At 37.0% G+C, this 20,462-nt stretch overlaps 1 protein-coding gene across 1 annotated transcript in view; it reads right to left on the bottom strand.

The window, feature by feature from the left end:
- The window catches only part of superdeath (Suppressor of ER stress-induced death), a 503,396-nt gene that overhangs the window by 30,477 nt on the left and 452,457 nt on the right, over positions 1–20,462 (bottom strand). Inside the window, exon 18 of the mRNA XM_090396917.1 lies at positions 4,185–4,328. Coding sequence (XP_090253043.1) covers positions 4,185–4,328 — 144 coding nt within the window. The remainder of the gene's footprint in view (positions 1–4,184; positions 4,329–20,462) is intronic.

The following is a 20,462-nucleotide window of genomic DNA, read 5'->3' as shown; positions in this document are numbered from 1 at the left end:
CGGCTGGGGTGTCGCCCGGTTAAACAAGGCCCCCGTTGTTTTCGCCAGGGAACCAGGGCGAACAGCGAAAAGTCAGCTACTGGAACAAATCTGAAAACAAACCCCAACTCAACATCACCAGAGTTAAAGATCGGTACTGTCAACGTAAGAAGCCTGAATGGCAAAGAAATGGAGCTAGCTGAGAAATTAGATAAGTACCAGATCGACATAATAGGGGTGACTGAAACAAAAAAGACCAAAACTGGTGAGATCTTTCTGAACAATAAATACAAAATGTTATATTCAGGCAATGACAATCAAGGAAAAGAAGGAGTAGCCATGGTATTCAACACAAAATACGAGGCTCATCTTCTTGAATGGCAGTCAGTCTCAAGTAGAGTAATGTGGGCAAATATGAGAATGTGGTACTGGACAAAGAGACTTATTTGTGCCTATCATCCCAAAGAAGATTCTACTAAGGTAGAAGTGGAGGAATTTTTTTGAGGCTTTAGAAAAAGCAACTGACACAGTGAAAAAGGAAAAGTTGGTCCGTGTTGGGGATCTAAATAGCAGAGTAGGAAATGATTCTGAGACATACAAAAATATTTTGGGGAAATTTGGAGTAAAGAGCAAAGCTAATAATAATAACAAATATCTGTTGGATTTCTGCTCAGGACATGGACTGGTTATTACTAACACCATGTTCCAATATAAAAATGTGCACAAATTCACATGGAGAGAAGAGGCTAGTAATAAGAAAAGTCTCATTGACTAAGTTATTGTTGATAGTGATGTTTTCTCCCTGGTGCAGGACACCAGAGTGTACAGAGGATTTGAAATTGGAAGCGATCACTATTTAGTCTTGAGCAGGATAAAATTGAATTTCATATTGAAAAGAAGAACATGTAAGAAAGTTTTAAAGCGAATTAAAGTTGAGCAGCTCTCAGATGTGAACTGTAGACTAAAATACACAAAGATTATTGAAGAAAAAATGAAAGAGTTTGAGAACAGGAATCAAACTTTGGAGATTTAGTTGCAAACTCTGAAGAAAACATTGATTGATTCTGCCAGAGAGGTATGTGGTGAGGTTCTCTGCAAGAATAAAAAAATCAGAACTCCTTGGTGGACACAGGAAGTTAAAGAGGCAGTGAAGGAAAAGAAGAAATCATATCAAAAGCTCTTGTCAATAAGTCAGCTTTTGCTCTTAGAGAATATAGAGACAAATGCAAGAATGCTAAACACTGTGTTAAACTAGCTAAACAAAAGTTATGGGAGGACTTTGGCAAGAATATAGAAAACAAATATCAAGAAGGTGGTAAAATATTCTGGAGGTTATTGAAGAAGCTTAGGAATGGAGGAAAAAGTGCTGTAAAAGGAATTAGAGATGATAAAGGTGACATGAAAACGGGAGAAAAATATATCCTTGAAGTATGGAGTAATTACTTTGAAAAACTGCTAAATGAAACAAACAGTGATGATAATACAGTGGTAAAAAACACTGACCAGGCATGCAGTCAGGAATACATATCCATACTTGAAGTAGAAAAAGCCATCAAAGGCTTGAAATGTGGAAAGGCAAGAGGAGTAGATTAAGTTATGGATCTGAGAGCAGGGTCAGAAGTAAAACACTTGACCAAAGACTAGAGACTGCAGATATGAGAGTTTATAGGCGTGATGAGATGGCATGAATGGCAATATCATATTAAAAATGAGGATATTAGGAAAGAACTAGACATTGTCAGCATCCAGGAATGCGTTAGCAGAGCTAATCTCAGGTGGTATGATCACTTAAACAGAATGGGCGAAGAAAGATTAGCAAAACAAGTGTTCTCTGCTAGGTTGGCAGCAAAACGACCCAGAGGAAGACCAAGATATATGTGGATTGATACGGTACAAAGTGCCTTAGACGATAGAAATATAAGATCTAATAATGTTGTAGTCTTGACAAGTAACAGACTGATTTGGAAAAAAATTGTAGATAGGAAGTCAGTAATGATGTAATTTTTTTCATGTAGTACTATCATATCCTGTACACCTCTTGAGGGTACATGGCAGGAATTTGATGATGATGAAATACTTCAATCAACTTCAAGTTTTATACCTGCATAATCGTAAGTACTGATCTATTGCGTTATAAAATTAGTTTTTTTAAATTTGCCAAGCAAGAAAAAGTTATTTTAAATTTTTAAAATCTTCATTGTTCCTTTGGTTATTGTTACAACGGTATGCCCTCAAGTGCCGGGAAATTGTGATAGCTTAAATTTCCCCCGATTCGCTCTAAGCAGTGGCAGTAAAATCCCCAGTATATCACCACCACCAGCTGTTCCACGCCCGAGCTCAGCAGGAATCGGTCCAAGTTCGCAGGATTCCGATAATGAAGGAAAAGACGACAGCCACAGCTCCAGAGAAATAAAAGACATCAGTCTCAGCCTCCTGGACAACAAAGGACAAAGGTCAGTACTCTCTCTCTTTCTCTCTCTCTCTCTTATGTCAACATTGTAGCTAATACCTCCACACGAATTAATACTACTGGGACGACGGCCACCGCGCGTGCAAACGTACATCTAACCAACCGCGTTTCCCGAGACAACGGAACAGTAATTTTCGCAATCGAAAATATCCCATTAGAAAAGTACCTAGAGGCAGTAGTGTAGCATGTTACATCAAAAAATCTAACATTTCAAGAGTTGCTGGAACTGTACAAATGTACTTTAACAATGCCTCTTGGTCTGAGACATTAATTGAAAAGGGAATAAACATCGGAGCATGCCACGTGAATATCTCACCAATTGCACTGGCTCCCACAAAAGTAACAGTGTCAAATATCCCACTGGAAATAAGCCATCAAATTCTCCACAGTATTTTGATTACTCTCAAAATATGGCACAGCGACAGGTAAACTCCGAACGCTACGAGCCTCTACAACTAGGCCTGAATTCGCTCACATCAAGAGCTTTAGAAGACAGGCTCTAATGCACTTTCGCGACAACACAATCGGCTCCATACCTAAAATAATCAACACAGAAATAGATGGAGAACCCTACACCTTTTATATTACTGTTGCTGCGCAGTGCTTTTACTGCCACGAAGAATGTCATGTAAGGACGTTAAGTCCAAATATAATAATGAGAGACCGGTTAACAATACTACCAATCCTAGGGAATCAGAGAACCAGATGCAGCAAACGGCCAACCCCCCAAAATAGAGCATTCCTAGCAAACAACAAAAGTCTCATGGAAACAACTCTCAGTCGAATTTGTGTGAATTCTTTATGTTATGTTATTATGCTATGAAATATACAAATTGGGATGAAATGCAGCAATAATCTCTTCCAAATTAAAATTAACATTTATCCAAATGTAAGCAACCAAAGTTTGCACATGAAGAATCTTGCAAACATAAGACAGGGTCTTGGCAAACGCCACAGAGTTTTCAGATAAACCAAAAAATGTGACCAATCAATCAATTAACTGTATCATAATAAATAAATCTTGCAATAATATCACGTAGAAATGTTTAGTAAAATGCTTTATTTAAGGTTTTGTAATGTTCATAATAACCAACACCATTAAGAAATTTAGAAAAATTAAAATAAATAAATAAAACTTCTCCATTAGCTCCTAGCGATCTGTAATGAATGATGCATAAAAGAACGTTTACTTTATTTTATCATTTTTGTCTTTCCCATAGAATTCATTGGATCAGCTAGGAAAACCAATTTCATTTTCACAAAAGAAATTTATGTTCGCTTGCTCCTCATGTTTTGAACTACAATGCTGTGAATAATTTTATTGATGACAAATGTTCATTTGTGAATAAAAAATCAAACTAAAATAACCGTATCAAGAATTTTAGATGCTTAACATAAATAAAATAAAATTTGAAGAGAAAATAATCTGATATATAATTTCGAATTAATAAATTGAATAATTTAATAATACTTTTAAAGCAATTTTTAGAAAGCTTGTTAAATTTTTAGTTTTATTTCTTCTATTTTTCCTACATAAAAAAGAAAAATGCAAAATTTCTCAGTGGATTAAATTAGGTTACTTGAAAGTGTAGCAGCAAATGGTATAAATGATATAACTATTATTTTCATCGAAAATGTAATTTTTATTTATTGATTTCCTGTAGTAATAAATGGATGGGTAAAAAATAACGATATTGTATAAAATCTAATGGTATGTTAAATATTATTAACTTACATTTCATAAATTACGTCCCACTTATCACGTAGATAATTAAATGCAATATCTCTGCCATAAAGACTGGAACCAACTGAACTAAACACATATCTTCCATCTTGTCTTCTAATACCAGAAGTTGAATTCAAACTCCACGTTAAGTATCTGAAGAAACAGAAAGAGTTACTGAATACACTTATATGGAGTGGTATTAACATGATAAGTTTTTTTAATAAGTCAAAATTATAAGTAATTAAATATATTTTATGATGCACGATCGTTATTTGGTGATATGAGATTCAGCATCAGAAAGAATTGGATGCTTTCTAAATATGCTACTAGTTCATTGTTTTGGTAATTTCACTGTTTGATGAGCCTTGTGGCAAAGTTTTCGCTTCCATAATACTAGATGACCAGAAAAGAAGACTTTATAGATTTTCTTTGGATTTTTTTTTCTTGTCCCATAAACTTGGGTTTCTTACTCTGTAACATAGGAAAATAGATGTCCTTTTACATCTCGCAAGATTGTGCGAATCTATATGCAAATTCTGTCTGTTTGCGCTATTCAAATATGTTTGAGATATATCAGTGAATATATTAATGCTAAACTTGTCTTATTAAAGATTACGATTAACAAACTTCTTTACAAAATTTTAAGCAAAACATAAGTATTTTTAAAATTTGTCAATTATTTGTGCATTTCTTTGCTTTAATGCAAATACGTCATGAATTTTTTTTTGATTACGAAAAGTTTAAAAAATCCTTCTTTACTGCCTTCTTCATTATGTGCGCTATATGGTTTGAAAGGAAATGATTAACATATCGAAGTAGAAAGTGACGAGCGTTTTATAGTTTGGAAGTCTTCGACACTTGGAAGTATATTATTTATCCACCACTTCCTTATGTATCTTTTTTTCTTCTTCTTCTTATTCCTTTTACGTATTGGGCCTAGTGGCCTGTTACGGTTAAGTATTAGACTTCATGGCCCATTTCGATTCAAAATTGGAAATCCCACTGAATAGGTAGGGCAATCCTATTCCAGGACTGTCCTATGTCTGTAGAGGCGGGTGTTCATGGGGTCAGTTTGCCTGTTCTGGGGACGAAACATCCAAGTTTCGGGAACCTATCTCCGTTTGAGACCGGCTAACTCACCTTTCGTTGAAAGAACTAGATAAAGGTTCCTCACGTCACTGACGGGAATCGAATCCAGGTTTTTCTGTATCTTTTGAAGAAATAAAATTGGCTGATTACAGTATGAACAAAGGTACATGTACTTCTTTTTCTTGCGGGCTAATATGGTTTGTCCTGCTTATGTGTATTGTCAAACGTAGTGGAAAACTAATATTCTGTATATCCAAGTTCACTTTAAGTGGAAGTTGGGTAGATAAAGAAATTAAGAAAGTAAAAGAAAAAATAATTAAGAAAAGAAGACAGGAAATTAGTAAACAGCCTATCAAACAGTACTTAAAAATCTCGAATGTTAAATGCTAGAAACCTGCTAATGCATTTTAGAACATCTTCATGTAAATTCCAGATTCAGAGAGAGAGAGAGAGAGAGAGAGAGAGCGCAGCGTATGAAAATATTCAGCACTGCAAAACATTTTGAGTTGATACACAGACAGCAGTATAATTGACTGAATGATGACCTTTGTTGGAAAAATCTGGGTGTAAATTACAGGTTATTTTGCTTAATATGTAAATGATTTTATATTGTTTGAATATTTCTTAAGAAACTAAGGATATGAAACGGGTAGTTTGCGTCAATTAATTGCGTGTGTTCTCTAGCTGGTTTTTCTATTTCGGTTGGAAAGACCTGAGAAAAAAAATCCAGGTTCATCCATATGAAGAGAGATGGTAACATGTGAACCACGTATGTTACGACATAATTGTACGCGGTAATGCGTAATGGTGTAATGGCCACATACGTGTAATGGTAACACGTGTAAGACCGAGATGAACTATATAAATTGCCAAAATCATAAAAAGCATGCTGAAACCAATAACTACCTCAAAAATATGGCACTAAGCAAAGACTACCCGACATGCTACAGCAGGAATCTTCTGGGTAAAGTTGTTGCAAACCATTCTCTTAAATTTTCCGGCAGATGTTCTGGCTTAGATGAAAGAAACCCTTTAATTTCACTGTCTGGGAAACTTCTTTCTAAACTGTTTATAACTGCCAATTCAAAATTGATCATGATGCTGATTGGCTTCAAATTGACATTTAGCATAGTTAATGTCTCAAACAGTTTAATATATGTATTCTGGATTTTGTTTTGCAGTAACGCATAAACACACGGAATGTTTCGTTCATTAACTAGTGCATGAATGGTATACAGTTGAAAAAAAAAGTGCAGGAGCAGTTTTGAAAGTCCCATCCAGAAACCAGTGAGATATTTCCAAGAGTCTGAGATTGTCCTTCCAAAGATTAACATTCTGTTGTTATTGTCTGAACTGTAATCAAACGGAAGGAAATCTTGGCCATCATTTATAAATTTGTAACGATTCTGGAATATCGATTTCACCAACATTCGATGGAACAGGTAATGGATTATTAACAGCTTGACAGTGACGTCTGACATTGCGACGTAAATGATGAACTGTCGGCAACTTGGCTTTTGTATCTTCACTTATCGTTGAAAGAGATTGGATGATAATTCGCTGCGGTGCTTCTTCTTCAGGTCTTCTAATTTGTTGAACTACTTTAAGAACTTCTTGTTGTGGATCTGGACCATGAGAATGATCGCTTAACCTTCCCACAAGCTCTTCTCCACGCAGTTTAATTTTAGCTTTATATTCGCTTTTGTTACGCCTTCTTCACACTCAAATGATACAACACCATCTGTCAATTTGTTTTTTTTTTTTACATATAACCTTCAAAAATCACTTTCTCCTTTCTTTTATTCGATTTTACAAATTCTATCATGGAGAGTCAAAAATATTTTATAGATATTATAATAGATTGAAATGAAATATTTTGTTTTCAATTTTACTTTCACAAGTTTTGACACTCTCGGTGTTATTATTAAGACTACAATATTTCACAAATGTAAGTTACTAATTAATATACAAATATTTAACCATAATGTTTACAAGTTTACAGTAATAAGGCGAAACAGATTGAAAATTATTTGTTGCGGAGATTCCTAATCCTATGATCTTAACGTAAATCGCTTCATGATGGTCATAACAGTTAAAATTACAGGAAAATTACTCTTGTTTTGATATGTAATTCGGATTATTATTATTATTATTATTATTATAAAAACCTCCATGGAGTCAAAGATTCATCGTGGGAAGTCCACTGTTATACACACAGTTTATTATGCTGTGCCTTAAATATATTCACTGTCTCTGCACACACCACACTCACGGGCAAAGCATTTCAATCACTCACCACTCTCCATGCAAAAAATCTGCTCCTCACTCCCTTGCTCACACCCTCCTTATACAGCTTCCTGGAATAACCTCTTGTTCTCCTGCCATCTTCACCCATTCTGTGCAAAACCTCCCAGACATTAATCTGGTAATAACCTCTTAACAGCTTATATGTCTCAATCATATCCCCCCCTCCTCCTTCTATCCACCAATATCTGCAAATTGCATTTTGTCAATCTGTCTTCATGCTCTACATTCCAGAGACCAGAAACCACCTTAGTCAATCGCCTCTGAACTTTTTCCAACGCAATTTCATCTTTTTGAAAACCAGGTGTCCAGATCTGTGCACAGTAATCCATATGTGGCCTGATCAAAGTCTTATACAAAGGAACCAAAGCATCCTTACTTCTACAAGTCAATGTCCTCTGCATCATTCCTATTATCCGCTGTGTTGTCTTCACTATTTTAGTAACATGTCCCCGAAATTTTAGGTCTTTGTCTACAATCACTCCCATATCTCTCATTTCCTCTACCTCTTCCAAGATATTTGCACCGATTGTGTACTTTACATCCCATCTCTGCTTCTCAAGTTTCAAAACTTTACACTTTGAAACATTGAATTGACATCCCCACTGATTTACCCATTCAGCCAGTGTATTCAAGTCCTCTTGCAAAGCTACAGCATCCACACTACTCCTGATAGCTCTCCCCAACTTTGCATCATCTGCAAACAACTGCACATCACCATTCAGACCTCTCCAGATATCATTTACATACAAATTAAACAGAAATGGACCCAAAACAGACCCTTGAGGTACACCACTAGTAACTTTCCTCTTCTGGGATATCGCTCCTCCATAGACAACTCGCTGATACCTATCAGACAGCCAATCTCCAATCCAGCGAACCAATCTACTGTTCAGCCCCATACGTTATAATTTAATTACCAGCTTGTCATGTGGCAATTTATCAAAGGCCTTTGCAAAATCTAAATATACCACTGTATATGCAACACCCTTATCCAACGCATTTGTCACTTTATTATAAAAAGTAAGCAGGTTGCTAAAGCATGATCTTCCTTTAGTAAATCCATGCTGGCCGCCAAAGAGTATTTTTCTGTTGTCAACCCAATTCTGAATCTTATTCCTAACTAACTTCTCTAATACCTTGACCACAACTCCAGACACACAGACTGGTCTATAATTCAAAACTCTTATCACATCCCTTATGAATTGAAACAGTTTTACTCTCTTTCCACTCTTTTGGAACTTGACCCACTGAAAGACTCATGTTGAAAAGATATACAAAAGCTGTTGTTAACTCTCTGGCACACACATTCCCTCAAGACACGTGGTAAAATAGCATCAAGTCCCACAGCCTTATTTACATCAAGTCTATTTAATTCCTCATATACCTCCTGTTCACTTACTAACAGTTCCTCCTCCTATTCCTTTCCCACTGCTTTCAAGTTCTGCATGATGCCACATTCACAAGAATGAAATACCTTTAGAAATTGTTCACTAAATATCTCAACTATATCCTCGCAGCGGTTATCATTCCTCTGTTTTCACCAATCAATCCGATCCTATCATAATCATTCTTTCTTCTACTGGCGACATATCGAAAAAACTCCTTAGGATTTTTTTTTGGCCGCTTTAACTAACTGCTGCTCATACTGCATTCGTGCTATCCTTATCAAGCTAGCCACCTTCTTCGCCTGCTCTCTGTACTTCTCATGCAACTGGTTGTTATAAATACTCATTTTGTGTTTCTTCCATAATACCTTCTTCCAGATTGCATACGTTATCTCTTGATTCATCCATTTTACACCCACTCTATTTACCCTTGGAATACACTCTGATATTGACGCCACCAAATTGTTCTTCAGTATGGCCCAAACTGTATTGATATCCTTTCCATCCAGTTCCTCTTTCCAATTTATTATCGCAAGCTGTTTTCGGAGCTTTTCGCAATTACCAGTCTTATAATTCCACATATATCCCTTTTTAACAGACGTCCTCGAATAACTGGTCACCCTGCACGTGATCACCTCATGGTCACTCTCACCAACTGGTGGAAGATTTGACACATCATTTAGAATAACATCATCTGATGAGATGATCAAATCCAATACTCTTGATTCTCGTGTCCCCTCCGTTACGTGCTGCCTAAGGTAATTATCTTTCAAAAACTCTAATAATTCATTTTCTTTACATTTTCTTTACCCCCAGATGCAGTCTCTTGCTTCCAGTCTATATTACCATAATGAAAGTCGCCCATAATGATAATTCGTTTCTTGCTAGCTAGACAATTTGCCTATACATTTCCTTCTCATTACCCCCCATATTACCAGGTCTATAGCAAAACCCAACTAAATATTTCATCCTGTTTACTTCTACCTCACACCATACCGCCTCAAAACCGTGGCCATTATTTTCACCTTGCAATTCCATCTTAGATGGGCACAACTCATCTGCTACCATTAGTAGTACTCCTCCTTCCTTTCTTCCCTGTCTATCTTCACGAAAAATATCATATCCGTTCATTTTTGTAATGAACAGATATGATATTCTTGTAAGGATGTCATCGTCATCTAACCATGTCTCACTAATACCAACAATTTTGGGGCGAACGGACTCGAGCAAAGCAACAATAGCGTTCCCCTTATTTCGAATACTTCTAGCGTTAGTGAATAAACTTAAGAAATCATTACTGCTTCTACAAGTCCTACGAACGTCATGCCTAAGATGTGACTCTTCAATACCTTCCCCAGTCACTTCCTCTATATTACCACCAATTCTACAACTTTCCTCACACCTAACCTCTTCCCACCCATCCCAGGCTATCTCAATCTGTGTTTGTCCGCTTACACATTCACCTCTGATTTCAGCACCCGCATGTTTCATAAAGTTCCTCCCCATCCACCCTGACTCTCCCCGTTTCCCTGATTAAAGAAACTACAGGTAAATGTTATTAACAAAATTACTTGATCCTAGAAATGTCTTCAGTCCCTTTGATTGTGCTTTCAAAGATAACATTCGAAGAAGATTAAATTGCTATTCTACATTCTATTTATTTTTTGTTATTTCAATTTTAAAACTTTTTTTATTTCTTTTTTTCTCATATTTAATTTAATCTACCGATATTTCAAATGGGAAGGTTCATTGTCTGTTTTTTTTTTTTCATTGGGGAGTTAATATCCAGGGTTTTTTATCTGGGGAGTTTAAACAGGGGTTATTGTTCGGGAGTTATTCACGGGGTTTAATGGCCGGGGGATTTTGTCCAGGGGTGGTAATTGTCCTAGAAACTCCTAAGAGCCTTTGTCGAATTCCGCGAATTCATAACAACGAATGTCTAAAAAAGAGAGCGAATTCCTTTATTATGGAAACGCGCTATAATTATACCCATAATCAAACTAGGAAAAGAAATATCCGACGAAATTAGCAAATAGAGGCAAATCAGTGTCATAAATGTTGCTGTTAAGGTATTCGAAAAACTTCTGTTAAACCGAATAATGCACTTTGTCTATTCAAGAGACCTCAATCAAGCAGAATAGACGCGGTTACGGAAGTTAAAAGCTTGACAGAAGACAGTCGACAGAAAAAAACAAAAGACGTCCTACTAATGCACTAAAATCGCAGAAAAACGGACAAAAGCTAAATAGAGTTTAACACCTTATTTCAATACGAATAGTTAAAGGATACAGGACAATATCTTTCGAGGGCGCTTGCGTTATTACTGGTCTAACACCGATCTACCTGAAAATGAAAGAATTCTCTCATTTATATGAAGTCACTTCCAGAAGATATATCAGAAATTCAAACATTGATCTAAATTACTGCGAACTTCCGCTTCACTATACTAAGTGATCTGCCCAGCAAAGAAAACATATTAAGGAGAAGGAAAGCTCTGAAAGTGAAGATTTCCATATATATACTGATGGAAGCAAAACCGAAGGCAACGGCAATTGTTCTTTCATTGCATATTCCAGACAGTCCATTATACAAGGACGCTGCTCTAGACTGCATTCCCCTCTGTTCCAACATCCAAGCAGAACGATTACTATAGTTCATTCACTTAGATCTCTAAGGGAATTAGAACTCAACAACTCATATCAAAAGGGAGAAACAATTTACGGTTACAATAGCACTATAGACGACATAAAAACTAGAACAACCATATAGCGTTGACAGAACGGACAAGAAATCTGGTTTGGAATCTCACTCTAGAGGGATGGGAAATCAAATTCTGTTGGATGAAGGCACATACTGGGGCAGCAGGAAACGAGAGTGGATCAGCTGGCTAAAGAAGAGGCTATAAACGAACGACTAAAAAAAAAGGTACCAAAAGTGTTGGGAATATGTTATAAAAACAATTGCCGAAGAAATAAGTCCATTTCTACTTCCTAAAGGTTTAGGAAGAAGAATGGAAAACATCAAAAAACGGATCAGTAACAAAGGAATTCTTGCTAAGTATCAGAAGCAGGCTCCAGCTGAAAAAAAAACATGCTATCTCTTCAGATTTAACAACGCTACTAACTAGACAAGGAAAATTAAGACATTACCTACACAGATTCTATTTGCTGGATCGTAAATTGCTGGAGACCAAAGATATTAATCGAATCGAGTGGCTAGCACGCTCCTGAGATCCCCCCCCCCCTTTATAACGCTTTTGGGACGTGATAGGGAAACGCATTGCTGCTCGAAAATCCCCTTAGGAAAACAAACAATGACTTATCCTTATGATCTGAAGGAGGAATGGGACAGTTTGCCTCAAGAACTCCTGAATCACTTGGCACATGTGAATATTGGTTTTAACGTCACGATTATCCTCCAAGATGTATTTGCCGTTTTTTTAAGGGGTGTTTGAACTTTAATCTCCTATCCACTTAACTCCAAGATCTCTAGTCTCATCACTTCTCCATGCATAATTCCACCAATACAATATGCTGTTGGATATTGTTGCATCAAGCTAATGTGCACAGCGTTACACATCTTAACATTGAACTGGAAACCTTTATCGTTTGCTCACAATTCTAGCCTATTTAAACATTCTGTGAATTCTCTATATCAGTAGAATCCCTAATTGTCTTGCCTATCATTGTATTATCAGCAAACAACTGAACATCTCCGCTCAGGCCCTTTCCAATATCATTAATATATAGATTAAAAACAGTCGTCCAAGAATTGTTCTCTTTTTTGGAATGCCATTGGTCACCTAATATTTTGCTGAGAACGTAGCATGTGCGTTCACAGCACTAGACTGCCCAATGAATAGTGGGCAGTCTAGTGCTGTTTCGACTGGTTCCTGACTTAGTCGATTTCTGGCTTTGGCAAGGGGTTTTTCGCCCCTTAAACTCAAGAAAATCGATCCTACAACCCACACTATCTCAAACAGCAAAACATAGCGGTATGCTTACCGCTATGTTTTAGAGACTGCGAGATGGCAGCACTTGTCAACCATCTCTCTTCAACGGATGCCGTGGATAATTAGCGAGTCTTGGTCCAGCTATCTCTGATTGACAACTGGTGGAGAATAAACTGCCCGTTAGACTCCAAAAATTAGATAGAAATAAACGGCCTCGCCTATTCCCTATAGAGAAATAAAAGGCGTTAGAAGATTTACTTTAGTTATTCTATCCACACATATATCTAAATATACTGGACTCTGTAGAGAAAAGAACAGTCAGACTGATTAATGACCCCAGTAATACACTTCATTCACTTTCACACAAGCGCTCAATTTCCGTTGCTGCTTCTTCTACAGATACTTCAGTGGCCACGTCTCTCTCTCTGTCAAATCCATTCAAAGGTCTGCAGATCTCATGCAATTTACAACTCTAGTGGAATGTTATTTCCCCTCATCCATTTACAACCTATTGTTTGGCTCTACAACAATGCGAAGTGGAGATCTTCAAAACGGTTACTCCGTTATATGGTCAGACTTGATTCCAGTACTCAAATATTATGTTACAGAAATATCTTCAAGCTCACAGAGCAGATTTATACTCATCGTTCATCCCCTTCCACTTTCACTATCTAGAACTGTCTGCTATCTTTTGTGTTTTCCAACCACAATTCATCAAGATAAATGTGAACAAGTTTGTTCTTCGACATCCCCAACACTAGTGTACTATAGCATGATAAATCTCTCGTGGATAGCTTTCCCCCCCCCCCCCAAAAGTACTACTTTCTGATACCTGCATCAGACACCCACTTATTGAAGACAATAGTATATATTTCAATCCCGTACTCTCCAGCTTATGCAACAGCTTCTCATGTGACATCCTCTCAATTGCTTTAGAAAAGTCCAACAGTGCCATAGTATATCATTTCCCTTCATCCTACACAATCGAAACATTACTATAAAATAAGAGCAATTGCTCAGACATGACCTACCTTTTTGGTAAACAGTCCTTTGCAAAGTATAGTTTTTGTGTTAACACATTTCTGTATGTGAGTTATCACCAACAGAAATGTGTCTAAAATCTTCAGAGTTACTCCATAGATAATAATAAGTCAATTGTTGGACATATCTGTCTTTGAAAAATCTTTTTGTAATATTCTTATCATAGGTTCTTTTCATTCTTTAAATTATACAGACATGCAAAATTATACAAACAGCTTGGCAAGTTGGGCTGAATATTCTTTTAGCATAAGTGCTAATATTCCAGCTGTCTCTGTCGACAAATTCTTATCCAGATTATGAAACCAGTGGTAGCACTGCGCACTGCGGTACATTTATCAGGTTAATAGATCTTAGCAAAGTGACAACTTATTATTTGAACAGCTCTTCCCCCCCTGCTTTTGAAAATACAAGGCGGAGATGCATAGTTCTATGTATTAGGGGACTACCCTGACCGGTTTCGACTTTTCTTGAGGAGAAAAAGGGTACACTCTGCTTTCATCATAGGCCTACAGCAGTTAATATAGGGGTGCAAGAGAACCTGTTGGTATAAGGAGAAAGAAAAGGTGGATATACTGCGGGAGATAAAGAAAAAAACCTTATTATTATTATTATTATTATTATATCTGAGACCTTCAGGGAGTCAAGGACTCATCGAGGGAGGCTATACATCACCCAAACCAGCTATCATACATTCCCTTAAATTCATTCATACTACATGCACACACTACCACTAACGGCAAATTGTTCCACTCACTCACTCACTCACTCACTGCTCTCTGGGAGAAAAACCTAGCTCTTACCCCTTTCTTGACTGCGAACAAACTTAACTCCCATGGATGTTAAATTTGTTCTTAACATCCATGGGAGTTCAGTTTGTTCTCTGCCCCCATGTTATCTCCCAACCTTCCATATATCGAAAACTTTCAACAGTTGAAATCCTATAACACCCATTCAAAAGTTTATAGACATTTATCATATATCACCCCCTCTTTCTTCTGTTAACCAGAGCGTCTGCATTCCACATACTTGCAATCTGTCCTCATAATATAAATCCCATAATCCAGATATAATCTTTGTATCTCTTCTTTGCACCCTTTCCACAGCTTCTTTATCCCCTTGGAACCCGGAGACCAATTCTGCGCACAGTAATCCAAGTGTGGTCCTATCAAAGCCTTATAAAGAGGCAAAATTACTTCCTTATTCCTACATGTCAAGGTTCACTTCAACATCGCAATTACACTCTGAGTTGTATTTGTAACTATTGCTATGTAACCTTTCAACTTTAGATTCTTATCCACCAATACACCAAAATCACTTGCCTCTTCAATTTCTTATAGCATAACCCTTCTAATATAATATGTCGCTGGAACTTTAATCACGACAAAGTGCATAACTTTACACTTACTATCATTAAACTGACAGCCATTAAACTGATAGCCAAAATTTCAAGTCTATTCAAATCATTTTGTAATTGCTGAATATCAGTAGCACCCCTGATTGCCCTGCCTATCTTCCCATCATCGGCAAACAATTGCACATCTGATGATATAGACCCTGCCTAATGTCGATAATATATAGATTGAAGAATAATGGCCCAAGTACTGAAATCTGAGGTAAACCACTGGCTACCTTAAATCTGCCAGATTCACACTCACTGTATACCACTTTTTTGATATCTGTCTGTCAACTATCCCCTGATCCAAATCAAGAGAGTGTATTCCAATCCCATATTCTCCACTTTATGCAACAGTCTTTCGTGTGGTATTCTATTAAATGCCTTCGAAATATCGAACATTATCATAGTGTATCCATTCCCTTTATCCAATGAGGGCCGTGACATTGTTATAAAATATGAGTAAATTGCTAAAAAATGACCTTCCTTTAGTAAACCCATGCTGTTCCTTGAAGAGTATAGCATATTTCTCTACCGATTTCTGTATACGAGTTCTTACAAACTTCTCTAAAATCTTCACTACCACACCAGACATACTGATAGGTAGTTAGATACATCAGTTTTTGCATCATCCTTGTACAATGGAACTATCATACATTCCTTCGATTTCTGTGGCATCGTTCCTGAGCTGAGACCCAAGTTATAGAAATATGTGAAAGGCCTAGCCAATTCGGTTGAACATTCCTTTAGCAAGCAGACTGATATTTCATCTGTCCCTGAAAAATTCTTATCCAGGTTATGCAACAGCTCTTCTACCTCATTTTCATGAATCTCTAACTCTTCATCCAACGTAGCATTAGTACTGTGCACCATGCTACATACACCTGGTTGGTATATCTTACAAAGTGAGCACTCATTAACTGAACTATATTCTGCTTCCGACAATCGACTACCATCTGCATTCAATAAAGTTATGCTTCCGCATTCATTCTTTCTTTTGCTTGCAGCATAACGATGAAATTCTTTTGGATTGCCTTTAGCTTTGCATGGCCAATTTTTTTGTCATTCTCCGATTCAGCTTTCCACACAATATTCGTTACTTTTCTCTCCTGAAATTTATGTCTCGTAACTCCTGTCACTCTTATTGCCATGATATTCTTTCCATATAATCTTCTTCTTCTTTTGGATATATTGCTTAATAAAATTTGCACATCCACTTCACTCCCAACCTCTTTATTCTTAAAAAACTAGGGATGCATTGAGATACCTCCTCATTCAAGCACTTTTTGAAAGATTCCCATGCATTGCTGACATTCTTCCCATTCAGTAACTGATACCATGGGACCAAAGATAGTATTCTCCTAAACTGATCATAATTTCCAGATTTGTAGTTCAGCATGTAACTTGTTTTAATCGGAGCTTCAATACAAGTAGATACTTCCCAAGAAATTACAGCATGATCACTCTCACCTATTCGTGGTAAAATAGCGATATTCTTGATGGAGACCACTTCTGACGCTATGAGCAAATTCAACACTCTTTGACTTCGAGTTTCTTCTTTCATATGCTGCTTGAAACGTTTTCTCGCAACAATTCAACAAATTCCTATTCTTTCTTATCATGATAATTCTCTTCTACCCAATCAAATTTGGAAAATTAAAGTCACCCGTAATGATCATTATGGGTGATATTCATAATGGGTGGATTCATTAATAATGACTCCACCAACTAATACGAACGCAACTACTTTCATCATCTACACCAAAGCCATCTTCCGCCGACCACCACCATTCTAGTATTTTCACAAACAATCGCAATACATCGATGTCCACGGCGAGATTCGAACCTGCAGCCTTTGGGCTGGAGAGCATATACCTTTGGGCTGGAGAGCACGCACGCACGCACACACACACACACACACACACACACACACACACACACACACACACACACACACACACACACACACACACACACACACACACACACACACACACACACACACACACACACGCACGCACGCACGCACGCGCACACACACGACAAACCCCTCTCAAAAACACCACTACAAGGACACAAACAAACATACCATGTCCAAATCCAACCGTACTTGCAAGAAAAAAGTTAAACTGTGTAATAACAGTTGAAGCCTTCCACGCACATACCAACAAACAGTAATATCAACACCTGGCTTGCAACCAGTATAGAAACATAACCACGAAATGACCAACCACCATCTATTATCTTCGTCAGATAAGTTCTGCAGAGCTTCGAGGACGAAATCAGAAATGCCTTCCAAACTATTATTATTATATTAGTTATTCACTCAAACAAAATTCTGTATAATCATCACTGTTAATAGTAGAACATGCATTGTAAATGCACAATACAGAGGCAAACGGTGTTACTAAAATTCTTAACTGAAATTCAATGTGAAAATTTTTTGTAAAATTATACTTAAGATAACTATTGTATATATATGTGTAAATATTTTAGCAATGAACAAAAATATTATTTATTAAAAAAGTTATTATTATTATTTAAAAATATTATTTACATTTTTTTAAAATTATTATTTAAAAATATTATTAACTTGCACGTATCTGTTAATCACAATTGTAATGTATTTTTAATATTATATATAACTATTATTGTATCTATGTATGTAATTTATCTGAGATAATAAAAAAAAATTACCTGACACCTCCAAGGGCTCATCTTCATGATAACAGGGTAAAAAATATAATATTATTATTATAGGTCTCTGTAGCTCAGCGGAAGTGGCACTTGCATCCTCTATGCTAGGCTACCCAAAGACAGACTTATAGTTCAAGTCTAGTTGCTGACTAGAGGAACTCAGTTTAAGCCTTTCTTCAACCAGTTTCTGTGTTGATCGTTCTCTGGCATGGGCTAGCGTGTTTTTTCTCTTGGCAACTACGATTTTTCGTCCCATAAACTCAAGAAAAGCGACCGTAGAATCCACTTTATTTCAGACAAAAAACATATCCTATTAGGTACCAAGAGATGGCAGCACTGTTTGCCTGTCACTTAATTGTTTGCTGTTTATAATTAGTGAGAGTCTTGGGCCAGCTATCTCTAATTGGCCACTGGTGGAGATCGATCTGACCGCTTAATCTCCAAAAATGCTAGATAGGATTAAACGGCCTCGCTTACTCCCTATAAGGGAATAAAGGGCGTTAGCTGATTTGTTTATTTATTTTTATATGGAGTATATGTGGATAAAGAAATCAAATTTTTTTGGTTAAAAAATATTTGCCAATACTTTTTATTTACCAAATTGAGGCAAGGCTGTTATTCCTATCTAAAGTTTGTTAGCTGGACCCTTAGAGAGTATTATGGAGAATTACCACTATGCTATAGTTATATATTTGCGTTGTTATTGTTGTCTGAAACAATGAGAGTTCCATGGTCGATTTCTTGAGTTGCAAAATTAAAAACTTGAGTTTAAAGGGACTCTACTCTACTTTGCCCATTATCGTGATCGACTAATGCGGAAACAGCCACAAAAAAGGTCTGAAAAGTGTTTTTTAGCACCGAACTTAGAATGGTCTTCCTTCTGGTGGACCAGCAGTATGGATGCAACATCATTTCCACTGGAATATATAGGCCATCATTTTCATTTCAATATAATTTCATTATATTTTCATTATATGGTTCGTAGCTTTCTTGCTACGAACAAACTTATAATTTCATTACAAATTTTTCATAGCAAGAAAGGAGTAAGGGCTAGGTTTTTCTCTCACACAGCAGTGAGTAGAATGGTTTGCATTTAGGGGTATGTGAATGAATTTAAGAGAAGGTATGATGGCTGGTTTTGGGTGATTTATAGCCTCCCTCGATGAGTTTTTGACTCCCTGGAGGTTCACACACACACACACACACACACACACACACACACACACACACATATATATATATATATATATTGATCTCAAGAATATTTACATATATACAATAATCGTCTTAAGTAACATTCCAACATGTTACTTTACAAAGTACAGTAACTAAGTGCTGGAGATTATGGTTAATTTTGCACATTGGATTTCATTTAAAATTCAATAATTTTTATTATTAACATTATGATTATACCGGGTGATTATAAAATAACGTCAAGTGTTCAGAGCCCTCTAGCAAGTAAAATATTGGACGAAACACACCAATATTCGGTAGACGTACACAGCGGAACATGGGGATTCGATTTAACGAAAAAAAATAGTACCAAAAGTCACCAACAGGGGAAATTTGGCGCTGTTTACCGAGTAAAATGCATTAATTTGCATTATTGCGTTTCTTGCGAGCGATCATGCAATAAAAGGAAAGCCTGTGAGATTTCTTATCACTCGTAGATGAATTGCTTTTCGATGCCTCTTACCTTACGTGAGCGTGCTTTATTAGTCAAATTCTATTATCAGCGGAACAATAATGCCAGTGCTTGTCTTCGTGATTTTTAGCGTATGAAAAATTTATGAAAACGACTGATTAGGGTAACAAACTTAGGAAAGCTGATTCGGCGATTTAAAACTACTGGACCTCTAGCAGTGCAGGTAGGCAGGGGACGCAAACCAATCAATCACCAACAAGTTGAACAAGTTGCAACTGCTATTGTTGAACAGGAGATGACGAATGTGCAGGGTACCAGCAGTGCACGAGCAATATCCTGGCAAACGGATGTCGCATACACAACAGTGTGGAAAATCCTACATCAGATGTTGAAGTTTTACCCCTATAAAATCAGTCATGTTCAAGAATTGCGCCCTGGTGATGCGACCACACCAATCGACTTATCTTTGAGATTCTTGGCGCGCATGGAAGTGGATAATGCATGGCCGTGGCAGACTTTACGGAGTGACGACTTTTATCTGAACGGCGATATTAACACACGCAACTGTTGCATTTGGGCTGCAACTAATCCGTACGTGTGTCTGCAGATGCCTATCCACTTGCCCAAAGTCATAGTGTGATGCGGATTTACGGCATCTGTTATCATCGGTCCATACTTTTACGAGGAAAATCGCCAAAATAGACCAGTGATCTGTTCCGTCAATGCTACCAGGTATGCCAATATGCTACAGAACTTTGTGGTTCCACAACTGCAGCAA

The sequence above is a fragment of the Typopeltis vanoorti genome, chromosome 8 (assembly GCF_054136105.1).
Source record: "Typopeltis vanoorti isolate ZY-2024b chromosome 8, IOZ_Tvanoo_1.0, whole genome shotgun sequence".
In the NCBI taxonomy this organism is placed as follows: domain Eukaryota; kingdom Metazoa; phylum Arthropoda; class Arachnida; order Uropygi; family Thelyphonidae; genus Typopeltis; species Typopeltis vanoorti.
The sequence above is the reverse complement of the archived record's forward strand: the minus strand, read 5'-3'. Positions and strand labels throughout refer to the sequence as shown.